Source organism: Octopus sinensis, linkage group LG23 (genome assembly GCF_006345805.1).
Source record: "Octopus sinensis linkage group LG23, ASM634580v1, whole genome shotgun sequence".
Classification (NCBI taxonomy): domain Eukaryota; kingdom Metazoa; phylum Mollusca; class Cephalopoda; order Octopoda; family Octopodidae; genus Octopus; species Octopus sinensis.
In genome coordinates, this window is record NC_043019.1 from 19,329,700 (window position 1) to 19,354,512 (window position 24,813).

The window sequence follows — 24,813 nt, forward strand, 5'->3', positions numbered from 1 at the left end:
ACACCTTTTCTACAGATCGAGCAGGGCCATCTACCTGAAGGCGTTTGTGATTGGTCTACCTTCCTACTTATTAGGACTTTGGTTTTGGCTAGGTTGATTCTAAGGCCCTTCGATTCTAAACCTTGTTTCCATACCTGAAACTTCTCCTCTAGTTCTGATAGAGACTCAGCAATTAGAGCAAGGTCATCAGCATAGAGGAGCTCCCAGGGGCATCCTGTCTTGAATTCCTCCGTTATTGCCTGGAGGACTATGATAAATAGGAGGGGACTGAGGACTGAACCTTGGTGGACCCCAACCTCTACCCTGAATTCTTCACTGTACTCGGTGCCAACCCTCACCTTACTAGCAGCGTCTCTGTACATGGCTTGTACAGCTTTCACTAACCATTCATCTATCCCTAGTTTCCTCATTGACCACCAGATAAGGGATCGGGGGACCCTGTCGAAGGCTTTCTCCATATCAACAAAAGCCAGGTATAGGGGCTTGTCTTTGGCTAGGTATTTCTCTTGCAGCTGTCTTACAAGGAAAATAGCATCAGTAGTACTTTTCCCTGGCACGAACCCAAACTGCATCTGATCTAGGCTAACTCTCTCTCTCTAATTAGTTGGGCTATAACCCTCTCCGTAACCTTCATTACCTGATCCAGCAGCTTGATACCCCTGTAGTTATTTGTATCTAGGGCGTCACCTTTACCTTTGTAGCAGCTGACTATTATGCTGCTACACCAGTCATTGGGAATGACTCCTTCGTGTATCACCTGGTTAACTATACGGGTGACTAGGCTATAGCCGACACTACCAGATATTTTGAGCATCTCTGCAGTAATTCCTGATGGGCCTGGGGCTTTCCCTGTTTTCATGCTTTTAATTGCCTTATCTACTAAGGAACTGTCAACTCGGATTGCTGGTCCCTCTGTTGGGTCAACATTCGGCAGACTCTCTTTATCCCATTCATTTTCCTCATTCAGCAACCTTTCATAGTGGCTTCTCCAAACCTCTTTCTTTGCATCCTCATTTAGTGCAAGTGAGCCGTCATCCGTGCGAACACATTTTTCTCCTACCACGTCACGATTCTCTCTCACACACTGTCTTGCTATACAAAATACCTCAAGTCTTTCATCCTCACGGCGCAGGACATTGGCAAATTTTTTCCTATCTGCTTCCCCTCTGGCTAAATAAACCTGCCTCCTAGCTTCCCTTCTTGCAGTCTGATACACTTCCCTGCTACCACCGTTCTTCCAGTCCTTCCAAGCCTGTTTCTTTTGTCTAATAGCCCTGTCAACAGTATTGTTCCACCACCACGTTATTTTGGGTCTTGTGGGGACTTTGCACCAGCCACAGATCTGGTCAGTGGCTTTCAGCAGGTTGTCCCTTAGAAACGCCCAGTTATCTTCTACTCCATGTGTAGCTATGCCCCCTTCTATTTCGTCGAAGGCTTCAAGTAACATGTCTCTAAATCTCTGTCCGTTAGCAGGGTCTTTAAGCTTCCAGACCCTTCTTCTCCATGTTGGTCGTCTTCTAGTCGTCCTCTTAGTCCTGATCCTAAAGTCACTGACTACCATTCTATGTTGTGGGGTACATACTTCGCCTGGGAAGGTTTTGGCATTCATAAGCAGCCATCTTTCCCTTTTTCTGGCAAGGATGTAGTCGATTTGGCTAGTATGCTGGCCCGAACGGTAGGTGACCAAGTGGCTTGTTGGTTTCCTGAAGTTAGTGTTGCAAACCATAAGACTATTCGCATCACAGAACTCCAGCAGCCTGGTTCCCTCCTCATTGCGAGAACCATAACCATAGCCTCCATGAACGCCATAGAAGCCCTCAGCATATCGTCCAACATGCCCATTGAAGTCACCAGCCACAAAGAGAAGGTCCCTGTTGTTCGTCAATGAGGTGGTCTGCAGTAGGGTGTCATAGAAACGGTCTTTCTGTCCATCGGGTAACCCTGGCTGAGGGGCATAGGCCGATATAATAGTTGCTAAACTATGATGGAGCACTAATCTAATCTTCAATATTCTGTCACATACTCTGACTACCTCGATGACTTTATCTACCCATTTTTCGGCAATAAGCATACCCGCTCCCCCGACTCCTTCAGTATTCCCGGCCCAGAAAATTTTATACCTCTGTCCTTTACCCATGAGGAACCTAGCAGAACCTCCTCTCCACCTCACCTCTTGAATACAGCATATATCTACACACCTCTGTTCAAGCAATTCGCCGATCTCACCAGATCTGCCTTTCAGTGTGCCAACGTTGAGGGTGCCAACCCTGAGGAAGTGGGAGGCAATGGACCTAGTAGTATCATGAACCTGAAAAGAAAACTCGCGTTTGGCAGTATTCATAGACAAACAATAAAGCTCAAGTTCAAACCGCGTACGTTACACCAAGCATATCTTGCAATGAATGACCACTACCTTTATGGAAAGAGGAACAGATGGGCATAGGAGACAACAGGGATGCGAAGTGTACATGGGGGAGAACAAGGATGAGAAAATTTGGGGCTTCCTGTAGCGTTGGGGGCAGCGTAAGACTAAGTGAAAATGGGAGACAACAAGGATGAGAAATTTCTCAAGCCTTCCTGTATCGGTGGAGGGGATGGGAGGGAGGGCGACCCGCGAAGAGTTTTATCCATCCACGCGAGCGTTCCTCTGAAATAATAAGGTTAATAAATATGTTTTCCATTTTTAACGAGATGAGGGGCTGATCGATAGACAATAATAACTAGTGAATTATACATGAAAAGTTTTAACCAGCCACGCGGGCGAGCGTTCTTCCAAGAGGAGAAAACTTATATGAAATAAATAAGGGCCTGTAAGATTTTAAATATGTATTCCACTTTTAAGCGAGATGAGGGGCTGATCGATAGACAATAATAACTAATAAATTATACATATGTAATGCGAGGCGAAGCTGAAAATAATAATAGTAAACAAAGCACAACTATGGTCATCGAATGAAATACATGAATGGTGAGAAGAATACGGGTTGAATTTGAGTTGAATTTCTTATCTTGAAATCATTTCGTTTTCGAAGTGAAACTGGCAGAAGAAATTCCAAATGAGGAATGAGACCGTATATTTGGGGAGCTAGCTTTTAAAGGCCTAGGAAGACAAATAGTGTAGAGGCGGAAGAGGAGAAGGAAGACAGACAATGTAAAAGAGGGGGGAGGGAGAAAGGGAGAAAGAAAGAGAGAAGTACGAAGTTCCCCGCGATAAGTTTTATCCATCCACGCGAGCGTTCCTCCAAGAGGAGAAAACTTATATGAAATAATAAGGGCCTGTAGGATTAATAAATATGTTTTCCATTTTTAACGAGATTATCTATTTAGTAATTTAATTGATTAATAATGAAAATCATTATTTAGTAATTTAATTGATTAATAATGAAAATCATTATTTAAAGTGGTGGATATTGGTTAGAGACAAAACTGGACAAAACCTTCTGTGATATTGAATCCCTGTAAAGTTTGACTTTGCCTTTTATTCTGACAAAGTAATGTAAAATCAGTCCCAGTTAAATATTGCAGTTAATTTCACACTGTCCCTCGTTCCAGATTCCCTGACCTTGGATTTGGGTTAGAAATTATTATAATTTTATTTGAAATCTGTTAGTAAAAAGCAGTGATTAGTGGAGTCAGTAGATTGATGGACAAACTGCCATACATTATTTATTATAAGGGGTGGTTGATCATTTTCATCAGGTCAAGGCCAATCGGCTTTCATGATAGCCTTTCAATAGCAGAAATAAAGCATCAGGCTATTGCTACTCCTCTCCATACTATCCTGATGTAGGCAAGGCTACACTGAAGTATGGGGTGTCTGTTGAGACTCCATCTCAAGCCACTGCAATAACATTCTACCAGTGAGGAAATTGAGGGCAGCAGCAGCTTAATGTCACGCCCAGAATCTTGATAGTGAAATATCAATAGCAAAGTGACAGAAATGACTGGAAGGGTTAAAATGTTGCTGTAACACTGTAGCAGCCATGGGGAATATGTAAGATACTTCTGTGTGTTCTGTTGCAGTTTGGACTTTCACATAATCCAGACATGGAAGGCTAGAGAGGGTACCCAAGGTAATACCTTGATTCTCCAACTGGAAGGATCACTTAACATTCTTTTTACAAGCCGATTCCACAGAATGGCTGATATTGTAGCTAGGGGTTGACAACCTAAGTAGCAGTCATCCATACACTTGATTAAATAATTTTACCTCTCCATATCTTTGACCTTGTGTCAATGCTACAAATAATTATCATTTGTGATGAGTTATGGGAACCTGATGAATGGCAGAGTCAGTAGACCACTAAATATAGTGCTTTTGTCCCTTAACTTTGTCTGTTATCCTTCAGAAGGTTATAAACTAATTTACTAGTTAAGTATTAGGGACAATTTAATGAATACTCATTGAAGATTAAAGTCCTTGTCCCTTTGTAAAAAGTGAACATTATAGTGAAGGAACAAGTGATCTGTGTTGAATCTGTGGGGTACTGTCTTTTGTGGTATTACATTCTGAGTTCAAATCTCACCAACATAGACTTTGTCTTTCACTTCTTTATTGTTGATAAAATTAGTGCCTGCTGTTATCTGGCCCCAGGGATGCTTTCATTTAGCAAGTCTATATGCCAAAGCATTTCAGCCATGACCATTCTGTTTTAGGGTGTTTTGGGAGATTTTTAGGGCTATATTGCCCAATATGTTCTCCTTGTTTTAAGACCATAGGATGGTGATTTTAGGGTGTATATATGTATATATATATATCATTGTTTAACATCCGCCTTCCATGCTGGCAGGAGCCAGCCAGGCAGAAGCCTGCACCAGACTTCTGCAACTGTTTTGGCAGGAATTTTACAGCTGGATGCCTTCCTAACACCAACCACCCAGCAGAATGGGCTGAGTGCAATTTACATGGCTCAAGCACAGGCGAGGTCAGTTTTGGTGAGTGTTTTACAGCTGGATGTGCTTCCAAATGCCAACCCCTTTACAGTGTGAATGCTTTTTAAATGACCCCTGCACTGAAAGAGTCACCAAGTAACTTGCAAGACAAAAAGCAAAAACAAAAAAAAAAAAAAGAAACAGTATTTTACTGTTGTTTCTGATAGTTCAAGTGGCTGCGTAGAGACTTCGTCATTAGCTTGATAAGTACCAATAATTAACCAAGGTTGATTCAGCCAGCTATTCTATGCTAGAAATTCATTTTTATGGATTAACAGGCTTCGAAATTAAGGTTCAAATCTTCTTCCAGTATTACATTGTGTTTGTGATGAGTACACTTGGAAATCTCTGTGTTTCCTGAGTTAACAATGCTAACTTAACTCTAAATACTTGAAGAATGGAAACATTCTGTTTTGATTCTTTGGTCAAGACACTTAACTTTCAACACAAGTCCACTTTGCTTTCAGTCAGGAGCAAAATAGTAGTTGGCTACGGTGCGCCAGCAGTGACGACAATACAGTGAATAGTTAGCTTATTGCACCAAGTTGAAATTCTCCTTGCAGGAAAAGACCCATGTGATAGGTGGCAGGTTGCCTAACCAAGAGGAGATTTAATTACACTGGTCAACAAAATGAAACTTTTTTAATCATCAGAGTTGCTGATTGACTTTTCTGGGTTAATTTTTGATGCTGATTACGAATCTGAAGTCTGATTTCCTCTATCAGGTCACATTTTCATGTTAATGATACCTGCTCTTTTAACTTATAGGATACGTAAAGCATGTCTATATAAAGTATATTGAATACAAGATACGATGATTTCATGGCTTTTTATTGTACAAAATTAAAATTATTGTGTACAAATAAGTCAGAATACACTCAAATGCATAGCAACTTAAAATCTTTGGGATTTGGACTTTCTATGGTGTTTTGTCTCAGGTTCATCCCTGTATAACATCCAACAGCTAACATTCTTGCATTCCCAAATCCTTGATATCGTTGTTCCATCGATGCAATATCTTGATGAAAGTATTCCCCTTACTCCTCAGACACTGCTCTAAGGTTCTCTGCAAAAAAGTCCAGATGTGAATCAAGGAAATGGACTTTTAGTGACCCAACAGTCCATTGCAACGTTGGATTCTAGAAGACATTTCACTCCATTTCTAAACTCTAGAGATCTCTTGTTGCCTAGGAAATTTTCACAGAGCCATTTGAAGGATTCCCAGGTTTTAAGCTCAATCTCATCCAGTGCTGTGAGGAAGTGGTTGTCCTTCAGGAGTTCTTTTATCTGCGGACCTATGAATGCACCCTCCTTCAGTTTTGCTTCAGTGATTTTTGGAAATTTGGCCTTCACATATTCAAAACCTTTTGAGCTTTTCCTGGCAAGTGTCTTCACGAATTGTTTCATGAGGCCAAGCTTTATGTGAAGAAAGGGAAGAAGAACATTTTCTGGATTTAAAAGTGGTTTACTCTGGACGCTAGAAACTCCTGGCTCATATGATTTTCGCAAAGGCCACTCTGATTGCACATAGTGCTTGTTAGTTTCATGACTGTCCCATAGGCATAAAAAGCAACAATATTTCATGCACCCAGATTGCATTCCCATCAACATTCCAATCACCTTCAAGTCTCCACACATTTTCCAGCTGTAGTTTGTATACTTTATGGCATTGAGGAGTACTTGCATGTTTTCATAACACTCCTTCACGTGCACTGAATGTCCTATGGGAATGGATGGTTTCTTATTGCCGTTGTGTAGTAATGCTGCCTTGAGGCTTCTCTTAGATCAATCAATGAATAAGCACCATTCAGCTGGAACAAACAGTGAAATAACTCATCAGTGTTATTACTGAAACAAAGTGGTCCATCAACAGAGAAGCATGAAGTCAGATCCCAATTTCTCTTCCTGAAAAGAGTAATACAAACATCTTTCTTAAGCAGACACTTTTCTTGTAGGCGAGATGCTAATAGTTCAGCTTTATCCTTCGACAATGACCAGTCTCTAACTAAATCATTTAACTCTCCTTGAGAAAATTTCTGTGGTACGTCTTCATTTTCAATCTTGAAATCTGCATCCACTTCAGTGTCTTCCACACCAGTAGTATTTTCTTCAGGAAATGCATCTTCGTCAGACATCTGAAGGCCATTTCTGGTGGTATTGGAATGGGAAAATCATCATCGTTGTATGGTAGTGGTCTTCTTACTGATTCCAAGTTGGGATACACAATCTTATGCTTGGTCTTTATAGTAAACCCACATACATTACTAATGTTGCAGAAATAACAGTCCAAGAAATGATTCTTTGGCTCTCTCCATATCATAGGTATTGCAAATGGCATTGCTCTCTTCCTCTTATTTAGCCAGTCCCTTGGTCCATTTGAACAAGCTGAGCAGATGATGTGTGGGACCCAACTCTTATCTTGTTTCCCAAGAGAGCAGCCAAAATATAACTGGTAGATCTTCTTGATTTCACTTGTGATGGCACAAATTAAGATTTTTGGTGGTAAATGAATTACAGACATAACAAAATATATCAGGACTGTTCTTGCAATGTCAAGACATAGTTAGAATTTACCTGTATAAGACGTTTAAGTGTAGTGATACTGCTGATGGGAGTTATATACCTCTTTTATCTCATCAGAAAAACTGTGCCTGATAGAAGGAAACCGATTACATTTTTGAAATCTGTGGACAAAACTACATATAAAACAGCATATAATATCCCTGATGAAAATTGGCTGTTGACCAGTGTTATCTGAGCTGGTAGATTTTTCTGGTATGGAAAGGATTAACTGTTCCTTCCAAACACAGTATGGAAATATCTACAGAGTAAATGAATTTTCAATATCTTTGAAATGGTTTTGTCTGATACTACCAACCTACCCTTCATCATCTATATACATATGGAAAGATCTTACTGCATGGTACATGCTCTGCTCTGTACTGTTGTTCTTCGTGTTTTCACTCCAGGTCAACCCTAATCCAGCAAACCTATTGTCAAGGGCATTTCAAGACTGGCTCCTCTGTTTTCATTTAATAAATCTGGGACCAGTGTTTCATACTTTTGCTAAAGATGGCAGGGTGTGATTTGAGGAATGAGACTGTTATCTCCAGCAAGTTGACTGATTGCAGAAGGGTCCTTATATAGGCTTCTTAGTACTAAACTGTTGTTTAGCCCAGGGCCATCTCTGATTGAGCAGACTAGAATGAAAGGCATTCTAGATGCAAGCCTGGTACAACCAGCATCCCTTTATGCAATGTGTCTTTTCATTAAGATGGAAGAATAGAAGTTAAGAAGGATCTGAACAGCCTCAAATGTGCCTCCCTAAAATTCTAACAGGTTTAGCATGTAAAGGTTGTTTTGTGAACTCATTTCCACTGGACTGTTGTTTAGTCCTGGGTCAGAGCTGACCGAGAAGACTCATGATCAAAGGCGTTCCAGTGGTGAGCTTCATGACATTTTAGGGGTAGAACTACATTCCCTAATCTTGTCTTTCCTTGTTTAAGATGGAAAGGTGGAACTTGAGGGATATTTGAGGCTCCCATCGCTAGCAGTTTAAGAGAACATGTAGCGACCCCCCCCCCACACACACACACACATTGGCTATCAACACTGTACTGTTGAATTTCCTAATTGTAGAACATGAAGACGAGCAGAAATATGACCACCACTCCAGAAATACAATACCATGGGACGATGATACAGCATCAGTCACCATAGATGTTGCTGATTCTGATGATGAGGTTCAAAAAGAGGAGAACCAAGGTAAGTTGTCGTAATATTCTTCTATACTTAAAAGAAACGGTTTGGGAAAGACACAGCCCGAAATAGCAAACTTGGTGGTGCCACATTATGCCAAGGCCAAAGGTTGAACTGGTCACTTCCCTCTGACATTTTGCAGTGTCTTTTTATTTCTTATGTTCACATCTTGCACTGAGGTTGATCTCTTGTTCTTATCATCGGGTCATCTTCCTGTCCTTTCTTATCTTTCAATTCTCACTGGTTGATAGAATAAGTAATGTACTGGAGTGGAGGTTTTCTGCATTCCCCACCACCCCTCTCATCACCAAACCAGTGAACCTGTTGGTGATTACCCGTCTTGCTAGAAATAGCAGCTAAGTTTTCTTTAAAGCATTTCCTGCCATCTTAAATAACAGAAAGAGCACTTTAGAAATAGTATTAAGCATAATGATAAAAGACAGGAAGGTCGTGGTTGGAACCCTTTTGATCATAGACAGGTCCTCTTTGAGCATGGCCCAGACAACAATATGTGAATGTGGTGTAGCCGCTTACCAATGTAAATAACCATCATTTAGTTTGGAGAGGCAGGACAGGGGTGGGGAGCAACACCCATAGACTTCTCAGATTTCACCTAAATCTATGCATGTGTGTGTGTGTGTGTGTGTGTGTGTGTGTGTGTGAATGCATGTGTACACACTTGGTGGGAACAGTGCTGAAAGTCTGGTGTGTTTGTTAATATGTTTAGTGTTCACTTTGAATTGCTTGCAGTTATATAGATATGTTTATTTATAATCTATGTTTGTCATCATCATCATCGTTTAACATCCGCTTTCCATGCTAGCATGGGTTGGACGATGTGACTGAGGTCTGGCGAACCAGATGGCTGCACCAGACTCCAATCTGATCTGGCAAGGTTTGTACAGCTGGATGCCCTTCCTAACGCCAACCACTCCGATAGTGTAGTGAGTGCTTTTACGTGCCACCGGCACAAGGGCCAGTCTGGCAGCACTGGCTACGACCGCACTCGAATAGTGTTTTGTACGTGCCACCTGCACAGGAGCCAGTGTATATATACTATATATAAATATGTTGTTTAACCCCATGTCAGCTCTCATGGAGCAGACCTATGATCAAAGTCATTCTAGCTGTTATCATCTTGTCTTTTTGTATATTATACAATATAGTCTTTCTTTGGAGTGTTCAGGAGTATTTGAACTGCTAATCCCAGCAGATCAAACAACTATAAAGAGGTTTCTCATTGGCTTACATCTTCTTTAAATATAAAAATTCATGTCTATCCCATTTGCAAATCATCGTCTTCATTTTTATGTCCACTTTTTGATGCTTGCATGGATCAGAATTTGTTGAGGCAGACTTGTCTGCGGTTGGATGCCCTTCTTGTCACCAACTCTTGTCTGTTTCCAAGCAAGGTAATATTTCCCTCATGGCCGGACTTGTTCTCACAGAATATTGGAAATAAATGGCACTGCATGTATGATAGTGACACCTGTTTTACAACAATCACACAAAGTCATGACTACCTCATAAGCAACGGCACAGACTAGAAATGGATCCATCCAGTCCCTCCAGTTTCTAGTATTTTCTCTAATCTTCCATGATTGTCTTTATATATATGAGTGAGTATATAAATATATACATACATATATAATTTATATATAGAGGGCATAATTATACATACATGCCAGGAGGCATTATATATACCTGCCAAACGCTAAGAGGGACAATCAGTCATTTCTACCAAAAATATTACTAATCCCACCGAATGCAATTTTTCAAAGTAAGACATTTAAAAATATATAGGCCTGTATCACAGTGATTTCATACTTACGTAATCATCAGCAGGCCTGAATGTATTATAAATAAACAACGACCCTGCCTCGCTTAAGCCGAACAGCTAACTGATCATTACATACATATATATATATATATACACACACACACACACACACACGTGACAGAAATAGATAGACACCCCATAAAACATTGTTTTATGTTTATCCTAACTTGTAAAGGTTCATATTTTCTATTAATTGACATTTCTATGGTTCAGCTTCTATATATCACTGTTTAATCATGCTATGTACAAAAGAAACCTTGGAACTGTCTGAATTTCAAAGAGGCCATATTGTGGTCATTCTGAAGGTGGACATAATCAGTGTAAAATTACATGAAACCTGCTTTCTACAGTTAATAGAGTGATTGTGCAATTCACCAGAGAGGGAAAGGAGTCTGCATCACCTCGTCCAGATCAGGCAGGGCCCTCTGACAGGACCCTTCTCTTTACTAAGTGAAGTTTGGAAGATAATGCTCGTTGGAAGGCCTCTAACATGGCAGAACAAGTTGATGTCAGTCCAAGAACAGATGTCAAGTATCTCCACAAACTTGGTTACTATGGCAGAGCAGCAAGAGGGAAGCCACTTCTTCAACCAGCCAACATCAAGCGGGGAAAAGATTGGGCTAGTGAGATGGTAGAGAGGCCACTAGCATTTTGGAACACTGTCATATTCTCTGATGAGTCCAAATTTGCTGTATTTCTTGACAGTGGTCGAATGTGGGTCTGGAGGCTCTGATCAAGAATTTGATGTGAAAAGATTGCAGCCAACAATGAAACACTGCAGCTATTCTTTGATGGTCTGGGGAGCAATGGCTGATCAGAGCTGGTGGAGTGTGAGGGAAACATAAACTCAGATAAATATGTGTCCATATTGAAGAAAGAACTCCTTCCAATCTTCTTCAGGGGGAAATGATTAAAGAAGACTCTTTATTTATGGAAGATGAGGCTCCTTGTCAAACAGCTAAAATGACCCAAGATTTGTCAGAAAAGAATGGCATTACAAAGCTTCCATGGCCGAGCCAATCATCAGATATGAACCCTATTAAGCACTTCTTGGACATGATGGACAGGACACTTGGTAAAAAGAACAAGAAAGCATCTTCAAAGCCAGATCTTTTGAGATTACTGCATGAAACTTGGTAAGAAATTCCGCACGTGTGATCATCTGATCAGTAACATGCTAAAAGGGTCGTTGCCTTGAAAAATGCAAAGAGTATGTCTACTAAATATCACATGTTCTCATTATAACAACTAACAAATAATCTGAATGTATAACTTCAGATTTAAGGAAATTTTAATGATTATAAGGGCGTCTGTTTACTTCTGTCATGTCTGTGTGTGTGTATGTGTATACATTGCTTTCCTTTCTGTCTTATTTTTTTCTCCAGAGCCCTGCCAAACCTTAATCCAACAACAAACTTGGTTACGCCCTTAATCATGCTGTTGCCACTGCATGGCACCAAACGCAACACATTGGCACACCAGACATGCACACACACACATACAAAGATAAGCATGACCCAGACATATTCATACATACACACACTCATACATGCATACAAAACTCCATAAACACATACATACACACAATAAATACCAACACACCTGTATACATGCACACACACACACACACACACACACAAACAGTTGATACACCACACACCAGTAAACCAATGCTGCCAGCTCCCCCAGGCACACATATACAATAAACACACACACAGCAAATACACGTGTACCAGATAAGTACCACACACACACACACACACACACATGTTGTTGTTAACAATTCTCTCTTCATTTCCCAAACAGTGGTGACACCAACGTCCTGTCCAGCCATCCTAGGAATCCTAGGAATCTCTCTCTCTCTCTCTCTCTCTCTCTCTCTCTCTCATGTTGTTATTGTGTCAATACTAATCTCAACAACACCATGTGACCTGCCTTGATCAGTAACAGCCCAACCTCCCACCGCTACCTTCAACTCTCTCTATTCAATTACCTTTACTGGAAGAGTTAGGTTAATCTTAGGAGCTCACAAGACTTTAAGTTGCATGCAGCCAAATGAAACTGTTATTAAATATATTTTGGTGATTTAAATAAGAGTTTTGACTGTTATTTCCAGCAGGTAGACATGCTTAGTATGTCCTTTGAGTAATTTTAATCCTTCACCTATTACTGATTCTGTTATTATCATTTTAAAATTGTTACACTAGATAATAACAGAGTCAATGATATCTTTGTAAATTATTTTTTCTCATGAATTGAAATTATATATATACATATGCATGTGTATATACATTTAATGTATGTACATAAACAGCATATATGTATATATGTTCCATGTAAATATCTATAATTATATCATCATCATAATCATCATTGTTTAACGTCCGCTTTCCATGCTGGCATGGGTTGGACGGTTTGACTGAGGACTGGCAAGCCAGATGGCTGCACCAGGCTTATATATATATATATATTGTGCCTATAAATCATGAACTGTATGTGTTTACATTTAATGTATATGTGTATAATGCGTATGTTGAGTTGCAGTATCTATAGTAATGTTAGTGATAGTGTTGATGATGGTTTAGTAAATGGTATTAGTGGTTGTGATCATGATGATCATGATGATGATGATGGATTTAGTTGGAGAGTTGTTGTTGTAATTGTTGTGGAGGTAGTGGAGGAAGGAGAAATGTTGTTGTTCTTGTTGGTGGTAGTGGTAATATCTCTCATCCTCATCCTCATCGTTGTTTATTGCTTGCTGCACAGAGGCTGGCTATGAGGATGACTTTGACAACGATGCTGACAATGAAGAAGAGAAAGAGGAGGAGGCAGAAGAAACAGATGATTATGATAATGAAGAAGATGAATGTGAAGAAATAGAAGAAGAAAAAAATGAAGACGAGTCTAGTGTTGCTGACAACGAAAGTATCATTGATGAAGTAGAAAAAGAGTCCACTTCAAACTCTGATGTTCCACTTGCTCTTGATACAACATTTGATGATGGTGAAAGTAGAACAGGTAAGCCTCCTCACCAAAATATTAAAAAAAAAAACATCAAAAAATAAACAGGGTGCATATATCCTGGGTGGTTTCAAGTTATCCCTAAGCTGATATGACATGAAATGGTCCTTAATTTTAACATGATACAAGGTGGTCCTTTATTGATACAACCCCAAATGCTATCTTCATTTTTACACACTATCAGCTAATTTCTATTGTGTTGTGTGTGTATATCTAAATCTGTGCATGTTTGTTGGCATTGTTTATTCTCCATTACATGTGTTTCATTTGCCAATAGGAATCACAAAGATTTACATGTTAGGTAGACATGTAAAGAATTTCCTATTTGTAATTCCTACTGGAAAAGGAAACACATAGAAGAGAGAATGAATAATAGCAGAATATTTCCACTTTCCATAATTCTCAATTTTATTGTACATTTTGACTAACAGTGGCAACTGGAGCAACATATCGATTGCGATAATGCAATAAACAGATGGGTTTCAAGAGGAAACAGCTGGGATTTACTCTACCTCCTTCCTACCTACCTACCTACCTGTCTATCTATATCTATATGTATATAATTTGCTTCACTTCTGCTTTTCCATGCCAGCATGTGTTAGACATATTATTGAGGTATTGTTTTACAGCTAGATGCACTTTTGGTCACTAATAATTACTAATTTTTCAAGTAATTCACTCATCTTTGACGGAACGAAGCAAGCGAGTGATTTGTTGATAGGAGAAGTAATGTTTGACTTTCAAGAGTGAAAATGTAACCCCCCCCCCCTTGTATATCATAATTAACTGATCCTCCTGTATTTTCTTTTACCTTTTACACAAAACCAGGAACTTTTCAACCCCACCCCCTCATATATCTAAGACTGAAAGTAAATGATACTGTCAGCAGGGTGTTTTTTACAACTAGCAAACACACATGAAAAGGAGGTTGAAAACCCATCAAAAAGCGGATGAACTCAAAAAAGTGAATGGCCATTTGGTTGCATGATATATATGCACATATGTATGCACAAAGACTTTAAAATTCCTGATTTGGTACCCAGGTGCACATTTAGCCTACCAGGATGGGTTGGACTCTAAGCCATAGCAAAGGCAACTGAGGACATGGAGAACATTAATAGAAAAGCCTGAGTTACTTTGGTCATTGAGTTTGTGGTAAATATTGGCACCAACCGCCTTCTACAGCATTTCCAAAAGGTGTGGCTGGTCCTTTGCAAGACTTTGGCAATGGAAGCCAATCATCTGTGTGGGTGACCCAACAGCTGTAGTATTGACTGTTGGACCTTCATATGCTGAAGTCAATGCACATCTGACCCACTCCTGCACAATTTTCATTTCCCAAGTTTCTCTCAGTAGTCTATGTATATTTCTTTGTACTGTCGTTATTGTTAAGTCACTGACATGGTTCAGAGAAGTATCAACTGCCACGGGCCGGGTGATTTGTTTAGACATTACAGCAATTGCAATGTCCAACCAAACATCCCAGGCAGGTCTGCATGTGCACCTATCATCCACTACAACCATTATATCTGTCAACATCTCACATGTCCTTTGCAGTCAGCATTAAAGGGCTGGTAAATCATTGTGCGAATTAAAATAACAGAAACCATTTACTGTGTCCATCACTGTGTAGTGTAATTAGTAATTAGAGTTTGCCTGATTGGGTCCTGTTGGTTCTATTGCTCTCTTGTGTTTCCTATTGGATTCTATAATATCTAATATTATTTACATGAAAGCATCTCAACAGTTTTAATTTATGCTTTTCTTCTTTTGGAACAATTTTTCCTGAATAATTGAATTGAAAATTTTCTTTTTCCATATTTCCTTCTCTTTTTCATTCCATCTTCATATTCTCTTTTAACAAAAGAGATTAACAGATTTTTTTATAACATTTCTGCTTTTCTTTTTCTTTTAGAATATATTTTCCATATTTTGAAATTAAAAAAAATTATCTAATCCTATTTTCTCTCTCATCGTTTATTTTTATATTTTTATTCTTGTTAATATTTTGTTTTATATTAACATTTTAAAATGTTTTTCTAGATATTTTTCGTGAACTTTCCGTTTTTTTTTTTTTTTTTTTTTTTCATGCTCATTTAAATTTTCTTTTCTTATTCTTAGTATTTCTATGCCATGCATTTTGTTTTTTAAATGTGTTTTGTTATATTTGTGCTTTTTATTTGTTTTCATGTATTTTACTCTTTGTACCATTTACAGATTTTCAAAAAGCAGACACAGAAAATGTTGATGGGACCGAGGTGAGAGAGACATTGTTGGCAAAGGAAGGTGACAGAAATGCCTCAGAAGCAATCAATGATGACCAGCAGAAGAACCATGTAACACAACCATCAACCGACCAAGGAGATGAAATTGTTGAGGAAGATATCTCACCTCCGAGAGGACTTGCAACCGGGACAACTGTTACAGCAACATCTTCTACATTACCGGCTGCTGTGACATCTACTGGAACAACAACTCCCACATCGTCTACAATATTTGCTGGTGCTACTGACATGGCAAAGGTAACATCAGAAGATAGAAAAGAGGTTCATAAAGATCGAGAGGAACCCGAAACAAACAAAGGTGCACCTGTTGTTATTGGTGAACAAGCTGCTGATAAGAATAAGGATGCTGATGGTGATGGTGTTCAAGGTCATCAATCCATTTGAATAACCCTTGCTGAAGCTGTGTCCCTTGGAAGCTGCAAAACCTTTTTATCAGGTTGCAGACGATGGTTTTATTGCAGTTATAATTAAAAGTGTATCCAACAGTTTCCATCCAGCCAATTTCTACCACAAGGCTTGAGTTGACTCAAGGCTTTAGTAGAAGACATTTTCCTAAGGCACACCACAGTACTTTGATGCATCTCGGAACTATATGATTGCAAAGTAAACTACGTAAGCGCTATATGGCCATGCTTGTACCCAAATGCAGAATATAAAGCACTGCACAAAATATTATGTGTTTGTAAAATATAGAATCTAATATCATTTTCAAACAATGAACATGTAGCGCCTCATTTGTTTGTCAAACATGTAACACAGCACTAAATATTTATCAAACATTGCAGACAACATCATCACTACAAACAACATCATTACTTTGTTAAACACTGAATAGATCATTTCTTTGTGTGCATTACCATTTGTTTGTCAGTCACTGAAACCTTGCCATAGAATTTACCTGACAAATGGCTATTTTAACCCTGTTTTTAATTTAATCATTCTTGAAGAATTGTTCCAAGTCTGACAGTGCTTCAGTACTGAAGGATATGGAATCATTTATGCAAGAGACAGCAAAAATAAGAATGTTATTATTTAAAATTTTATAAAAAATATATATATAAATATAAATCTCTACAGACAAAAGAAAGTATACATATATATATATATATATTCTTCAAGAGATTAGCCTTGTCTTCTTTCTAGTACAAAAAAAGTGGATTGTGTGAGCACTCTCTCTTTCTGGTATAAAAATTGTGGGTTAATAAATCAACTTTAATGTCTTATACAGACCATTTTATGAGTTCCATTACTTAAGATTCTATAAAGAATTACCTGAATTTTAATAAGCAAAGAAACATATTAGAGATATTTCAGAACATAAAAGTATGGGCTAAACGGCTTCTTTAGTTTATTTTATATTGTATAGTATGAACAATAGTGTCGATGAGTTTAGGTTTTCAATGGGTCAACCATGGGGTCACTACAATTATAATGGCCTGAGTTTCAAGAGATGCAACTCAGAACACAAGAGGATGTCGTCCAAAAGCTGCAGTTTACCAGTTTTCTCAATGATGATTACATCTTACACCAACATATTATGCCAAAAGACATGTAACACACACGCACACGTGTAAGTATGTAAAGTGAATATCTTTACAGGTGCACCTATTTATATACAGGTGTGTTTGTCTTTACCTTGTAAGGATGTAAGTATGTAAAAGTATGGATGCATGTGTGAATGTCTATATATATACTGTATTATTTTATTAGTATCTGATTATTTTAATTTAGTTGTTATACATTGTTAATTATTCTTTTAATAATATATGAATATATACATATCTATATTATAATGGAAAAGCTGCTTATTAATTAGGTATATAACAATTACTGAAAGAAAGCAATTATTAAAGGTCTGACTTTCTGGAAATTTTTAAAATAAATTCATGTTCCAAGAAATTTCCTGTAATTCTGATTTCTGAAGTTTATTGAATATTTGAACTTTCTACCACAAATTTACATATTCATTGCATTCACCGTGGAGGAGATTTAATAAACAATATTAATTCATTGCAGATGAAATTTTCCGTTTTCATTTGCAACAGTCTCTCACTCACTCTCACCTCTGTTTTCGTTAATGATAATTTAATATACATTCATTTCAATGTTTTCATTTCAAGTTTTAATTTGCTATTTGAAAAACCAACAGTTTATTCTATATATATACTCTTTTACTCTTTTACTTGTTTCAGTCCTTTGACTGGCCATGCTGGAGCACCGCCTTTAGTCGAGCAAATCGACCCCAGGACTTATTCTTTGTAAGCCCAGTACTTATTCTATCGTTCTCTTTTGCCGAACCGCTAATTGACGGGGACGTAAAAAAACACACCAGCATCGGTTGTCAAGCAATGCTAGGGGGACAAACACAGACAAACAAACACATACACACACACACACACACACACACACACATATATATATATATACATATATACGACAGGCTTCTTTCAGTTTCCGTCTACCAAATCCACTCACAAGGCATTGGTCAGCCCAGGGCTATATAATGTAAAAAAATTATTTATTGAATGAATGAATGCTATTAGACAAAAAAGCTGTATAACTTTGAGGCTTCCATGATATAATAGTGTACTGGTATAATACCAGTGTACTGGTATAATAGTGTACTGGTATTATACCAGTGTACTGGTATAATTTAAAAAAAAAAAGATGGACAATAAAAAATAGAAATGAGTGTGGTGACGGCCTGCCTTGTCTTCCCTGCCAAAATTAAGAAGTGATTTTGTTGGTATGGCTGTTTGGAACACTCTATGCCTTACAATAATAACTGTGTGATTGCTGCTATTTCTAGCATGCTAAACATGATAGGGTTACCTTGAAGTTTCTTTAAATCACAGATATATTACAACTATGATAAATCGCTGAAAGAAATATTTGCTAAGTAAATGTGATTTTTATATAAATTAAAGTTTTCAGGAAAATTTACTTTCTGAACATCCTTTTATCATTGAATATTTCAAGTTCACAAATTTAAATATTTGGTACAAGATAGTTTTTAATGAGCTTTTATTTATACAATTTTTTCATTTCATGTTTTTCATTCAATTGTTTGCAATGTTGTCTCTCTCTCCCCCTCTCTCTCTCTCTCCACCCCACTCTCTCTCTCTCTCCACCCCGTTCTCTCTCTCTCTCACACACACACACACACACACTGTCTCCTCTAACACTGAGACTTTTTAGACCATCGACTGCTTCATGAAATCTGTTACCCTTCATTCCCCCCTCCCTGGCATGTACAAGAAAATACATAACAATAATAATTAAGGAGATGTACTTGCATAGCAAGTGATTTGATCTGAGATCGTGTGCTGAAACGAAAACAATTGCAGCGTGGAAGGTGTTTATAAGCCATTTAAGAAACACACAAAAGCTGTTCGATTCACTTCAACATTTAAGTTTAATTTGTCAAAATATTTTCGTTGCTTTAAGACCGCAACCTGTTTGCTGACAAAAATCCGTGCTGCATCTCAATAATAATTAAGTAGATGTGCATTTATTGACCCCTTGAATAGTCCCATCGAACCCTAGAGATTGATATTGATCACTTTGGGGACCCCTGCTCTAATATAAACACACATACTCCACTTTCATTATTACACAAATATCACTTTAGAATTTTGCAAATCAACATGGAGTGTCCAAAAAAATATGTGACTGAAAATATTATCTAGTGACTAGCAGGAAACCGCTTGGAGGGTGGTTTTTCTGCTAGTAGATATAATGGCACGAGAATTGAGTTCTCATTCCTTGAACATTCTACATCATTTTAATTATTTGTTTAATTTATTAATTTATCACTTCAGAAAAAAAAACACATCTTAGTAAAGAAAAATGTCTTTGTCTGTGTTTATGAGAATGGAAGAACAGGATAAATATTTTTACTAGCAGCCCAACGAGTAAATCAACAGACAGTGACAAACTCTTTACAATTAACTCTGGATAACAAACAACAGCATCAAATTACAAAGTAGATACTGAATTGAGCAGTCAGTTACCCAAATGACTTTAGAGAAAACAATAACTACTAAAAGACATGATTCTGCAGACACAAACATATCTTATCTTCTATATTTTATATGTTCAGTTGTTCTTTTTTTTTTCCTTTCCATTGATTCTTTGATTCTTCCTATCTCTTGACCATTGAGTTCGGATTTGTGGTTTATTATGTATTTAATTTTCATTCTAACTATGATATGCTAATAAAATAAGAACATCATCAACGAGGAGTATATATTCTGTGAAATTAGGGTTCATTCAGCAAATTGATTTATACATAAACCTGATGAGTTGATATTTTTCCAGTGTTACTAAATTAACTGTTAGTTTGCACATTATATAATAATATTCCAGCAATAATCTGATAAAGAGTCAATGAAACAATTATGCTATTATGACTATTATGCAATAAAACAACTTGCTCACTTCATTCTCCTTGTTAATATTCATATTTTCACTTAAGCTGGCAGAATCATTAGTATGCTGGGCAAAATGCTTAGCAACATTTTATCTGTCTTCACGTCCTGAGTTCCACGAAGGTCAATTTTGCCTTTCGTCCTTTCAGGGTCAATAAAATAAGTACCAGTTGAACACTGGTGTCAATGCAATTGATTTACCCCTCCCTGAAATTGCTGACCTTGTGCGAAAATTTGAAATCAATATTTATATTTAAACTTAGTTATGGTTCAGCCAAAATTGGTCCATACTGCATCTAACATTCTGAAAGAATTTTTCTCATATAAGCAATAAAGCCATAAAATATATAATAATAAAGTATATGTTCTATCTGAGTTCATTATGGAGATGGTTGCTACACCAACCAAAATGAATTGTTATAGAAATAAATGAAACAGCAAGTAAAAGATGAGGTACTTTTTGAAAAGTCACCTGAGGAGATGCATCTGCACTTATGACGTGTGACAATTGATTATACAGCGTCTCACCTGTACAGTACAGGTGCATAATGAGCCAAAATGATTGTAGTATATCTGAATAAAGAGTTTTATGAATTCCATTTTCTGTCTTTCACTTTTATATAAAGATACAAAAGAATTCCTGAAGTAAATCCAGTGGCAAATACCTCCATACTGTTGTTGACACCAGGTAGCCAAATACTGCGGATGAGCTTTAAACAGCACACTACACACTGTCTCCTTGAATATAAAATTATTACTATATATATATATATATATATATATATATATATACATCATCCTCATCCTTCTCATCATCATTTAATGTCCTTTGCCCATGTTTTTTTACGACTGGATACCCTTCCTAACGCCAACCACTCTGAGAGTGTAATGGGTGTTTTTACGTGCCATCAGCATGAGTGCCATTTGCATGACACCTGTGTGCTTTTGCGTATCACCGGCACGGTGCCAATTTTGTGACACTGGTATCTGCCAAAACTGCGATTTTGCTTAGCTTGATGGGTTTTCTTCTCAAGCATGACATAATGCGTCCGTGAGGCCCAATACTTGAAAGGAACTCAGCCACTTTGCTTCCATATATGTATGTATATTTGTTTGTGTGTCTGTTTGTCCCCCAACATCGCTTGACAACTGGTGCTGGTGTGTTTACCAGCAGTTTCAGGTTCAGTTCCACTCTGCAACATTTTGGGCAAATGTCTTCTACTATAACCTTGGGCCAACTAATGCCTTGCGACTGAATTTGGTGAACAGAAACAGTGAGGAAGCCCATGATGTGTCTCCCACCCAATTCACTGCTTATGTCCTTGTAAGTAAATGGTTTGGTGACAGAATAAGTGCCAGGCTTTAAAAGCCAAGTAGTGGGGGTTGATCTGTTTAACTAAAACCTTCAAGGTATTGTCACAGTCCAAAGACTGAAACAAGTAAAAGATAAAGGAATATATATATATATATATATATATATATATATATATATAAGTAGCACTCTGTCTGTTAGGACGACAAGAGTTCCAGTTGATCCAATCAATGGAACAACCTGCTTGTGAAATTAACATGCAAGTGGCTGAGCACCCCACAGACACATGTACCCTTAACGTAGTTCTCAGAGAGATTCAGCATGACACAAAGTGTGACAAGGCTGGTCCTTTGAAATACAGGTACTATTCAGTTTTGCCAGCTGAGTGGACTGGAGCAACGTGAAATAAAGGGTCTTGCTCAAAGACACAACGTGTTGCTGGGAATTGAACCCACGACCTTCTCTAACCACTAAGCCCTGTGCCTTCACTATTATATATATTTATATATAAGTGTCGCCTTACTGGCACTTGTGCCCTGTGTTAGTAGGGTGCTAAGAGCACCATCCGAGCATGATCGTTGCCAGAATGGCTAACTGGCTTCCGTGCCACTGGCATGTAGGAAGCACCATTCGAGCGGGATCGTTACCAGCATCGCCTTACTGGCACCTGTGCCGGTGGCATGTGTAAAGGATTCGGGCGAGGTCATTGCCAGTACCACCTGACTGGCCCTCGTGCCGATGGCATGTAAAAGCACCCACTACACTCTCGGAGTGGTTGGCGTTAGGAAGGGCATCCAGTTGTAGAAACTCTGCCAGATCAAGACTGGAGCCTGGTGCAGCCATCTGGTTCACCAACCCTCAGTCAAACCGTCCAACCCATGACAGCATGGGAAGCGGACGTTAAACAATGATGATGATGATGATGATGATAACCATTCCAAAAGAGAGAGTGGAGCTCAGTGCAGTCCTCTGGCTTGCCAGCTCCTGTCAAAAAATCCAGTCAAGCCAGCATGAAAGACGGATGCCAAATGATGATGATGATGATGATGATATATATATATATGCTATTTTAATCCACGTTTGAAAACTCAGTTTGGCTATGTTATCCCACACCCAGCTCCCTATTCTAAGAAGCTACACCAGCTGATAACTGTAACTCCTACATAGGCCATGTAATCTGAATTATAATATCTGCTCAAGCAGCCTTTGTATGTGCCTGCCTGTGTGTGTGTGTGTGTGTCTCATACTGTCTGCTGTTTAAAGCAAACGTGACAGGCAGTAATATGTAGAGCACAGTCAAAATATGTGTCAAATAGAATTTATTTTGCTTTGTTTTGTTATTTAATAATCAAGTGAGTGTGTGTGCGTGTGTGAGTAGCTTGCTTATGAACCACATGCTTCAGTCCCACTGCCTGTGGTTCATAAGCAAGCTACTTACCACACAGCCACTCCTGTGCCTATATATAAAGCTTTTACAAGAAGAGTGGTGACAGTGACTTGGAAGTTTTGACCAGCTAACTGCTGTCTGACATTTTGACAAAGTCTAGCAGACTGAAACTGTCACCCTCTCCTTGTAAAAGTTTCATAAACTTGAACCCCGCTTTCCCAAGAATTACTGGGTACATCATATATACATAAATACACATATATACATAAATATATATATATATACGAGGGGCGTTTAATAAGTAATGCCCCTGACCCACTTCCCATAGCAGTAGAACAACGAAACTTGGCACAGTTATTAGTCTTTTTCTACATAGGAACCACCCAGAGTTACGCATTTCTCCCATCGTTTGATGCGGCTCTGGTGACCGTTTTTGTAGAAGAACCCAGCTTGGTCCTCCAACCTGAACGTGACTTCAGAAATCAAGGCTGCATCATCTGGGAAACGCTTTCCTTTCAAAAACAACTTCATGATTGGGAAGAGGTGAAAATCAGAGGGTGCAAGGTCAGGAAAGTAGGGGGGATGGGGAGGAGTTCATAGCCATACGCCTGTGCTTCTGATCTGGCGACAAGCGAGTTGTGGACCGAGCGTTGTCCTGCAGGAGGAGGATGCCTTTGCTGATCTTGCCCCGCCTCTTGATTTTGATAACTTCTCTTAATTTCCTCAAAAGTGAAGCATAATAGGCTCCTGCAATTGTGGTACCCTTTGCCAGGAAATCTGTCATCACTACTCCGTCCTGGTCCCAGAAGACTGTGAGCATGACCTTGCCAGCGGAGGGCTGCACCCTTGCCTTCTTTGGAGGGGGTGAGCCACGGTGCTTCCACTGCATTGACTGGGCTTTGGTCTCTGGATCATCGTGATGGACCCAGGTTTCATCCTGTGTAATCAGTCTTTTGAAAAATTTTGACTCATCTTCTTGGCACATCTCCAAATTCACTCTCGAGCACTCGACGCGTTCTTGCTTCTGGAAAGGCGTGAGCAACCTGGGAATCCATCTGGCAGACACCTTTTGCATATGCAAATGGTCATGAATGATAGTTTCCACAGACCCGGTACTAATCTTGACCTTATGGGCTATTTGGCGAATAGTTATGCGTTGACCTTCCAAAATGGCAGCCTCAACTTGACGGACAGACGTCTCATCAACGGCAGAAGGGGGCGACCAGATCTGGGAGCTGTTTCCACAGAGTTCCGACCATGTTTGAATTCACGATGCCAGCATTTTACAAGGTCATATGATAGGGCATCATCACCATAAGTTACTTTCATTTCATCAAAAGTCTCCCGTGGTGTGCGTCCTTTCAAATACAAAAACCAGATCACTGCTCGACACTCAACAGGCTCCATTTCACACTTGACTCGGTTCAAACACCTGTAAATCAGAAACCACAATTAATTCAGAGCTGTAATTTGCCACCTACTCTATAGAGATATAAATGATTGCACATGCAAAATTTCAGCTAGATCAAACAACTGCAAATGGGTCAGGGGCATTACTTATTGAACGTCCCTCGTGTATATATATATATATAACTGGATGAATGAATTATCCTTTGTTTACAGTTAACATGGAAAATTCAACAAACAGTTACCAGGGTAGCAAAATTCACGCAAGTAACAAGGATGAAGCGACCTATTCAAAGGTAGAAACTCTGGGTTAATGTGCAGTTATTTGTGTAGTATAAGTAAATAAATGGACTTGAAAGCAGATGCTATTCAAATTATTTTACTTTCAACATATGTTTCGAAGACAACATTGGTTTTATTCCAGAGGAATAAACAGTGTA

At 38.7% G+C, this 24,813-nt stretch overlaps 1 protein-coding gene across 2 annotated transcripts in view; it reads left to right on the forward strand.

Annotated features, from left to right (window-relative positions):
- The window catches only part of LOC115223553 (glutamate-rich protein 3-like), a 71,848-nt gene extending 54,259 nt beyond the window's left edge, over positions 1 to 17,589 (forward strand). Inside the window, exons 10-12 of one of the 2 annotated variants that reach the window (XM_036512649.1) lie at positions 8,572 to 8,701; positions 13,296 to 13,549; positions 15,770 to 17,589. In XM_036512649.1, coding sequence (XP_036368542.1) covers positions 8,572 to 8,701; positions 13,296 to 13,549; positions 15,770 to 16,221 — 836 coding nt within the window. In that variant the 3' untranslated portion in view covers positions 16,222 to 17,589. The remainder of the gene's footprint in view (positions 1 to 8,571; positions 8,702 to 13,295; positions 13,550 to 15,769) is intronic. The other variant, XM_029794190.2, reaches the window with a different exon arrangement.
- Positions 17,590 to 24,813: the final 7,224 nt, after the last annotated feature.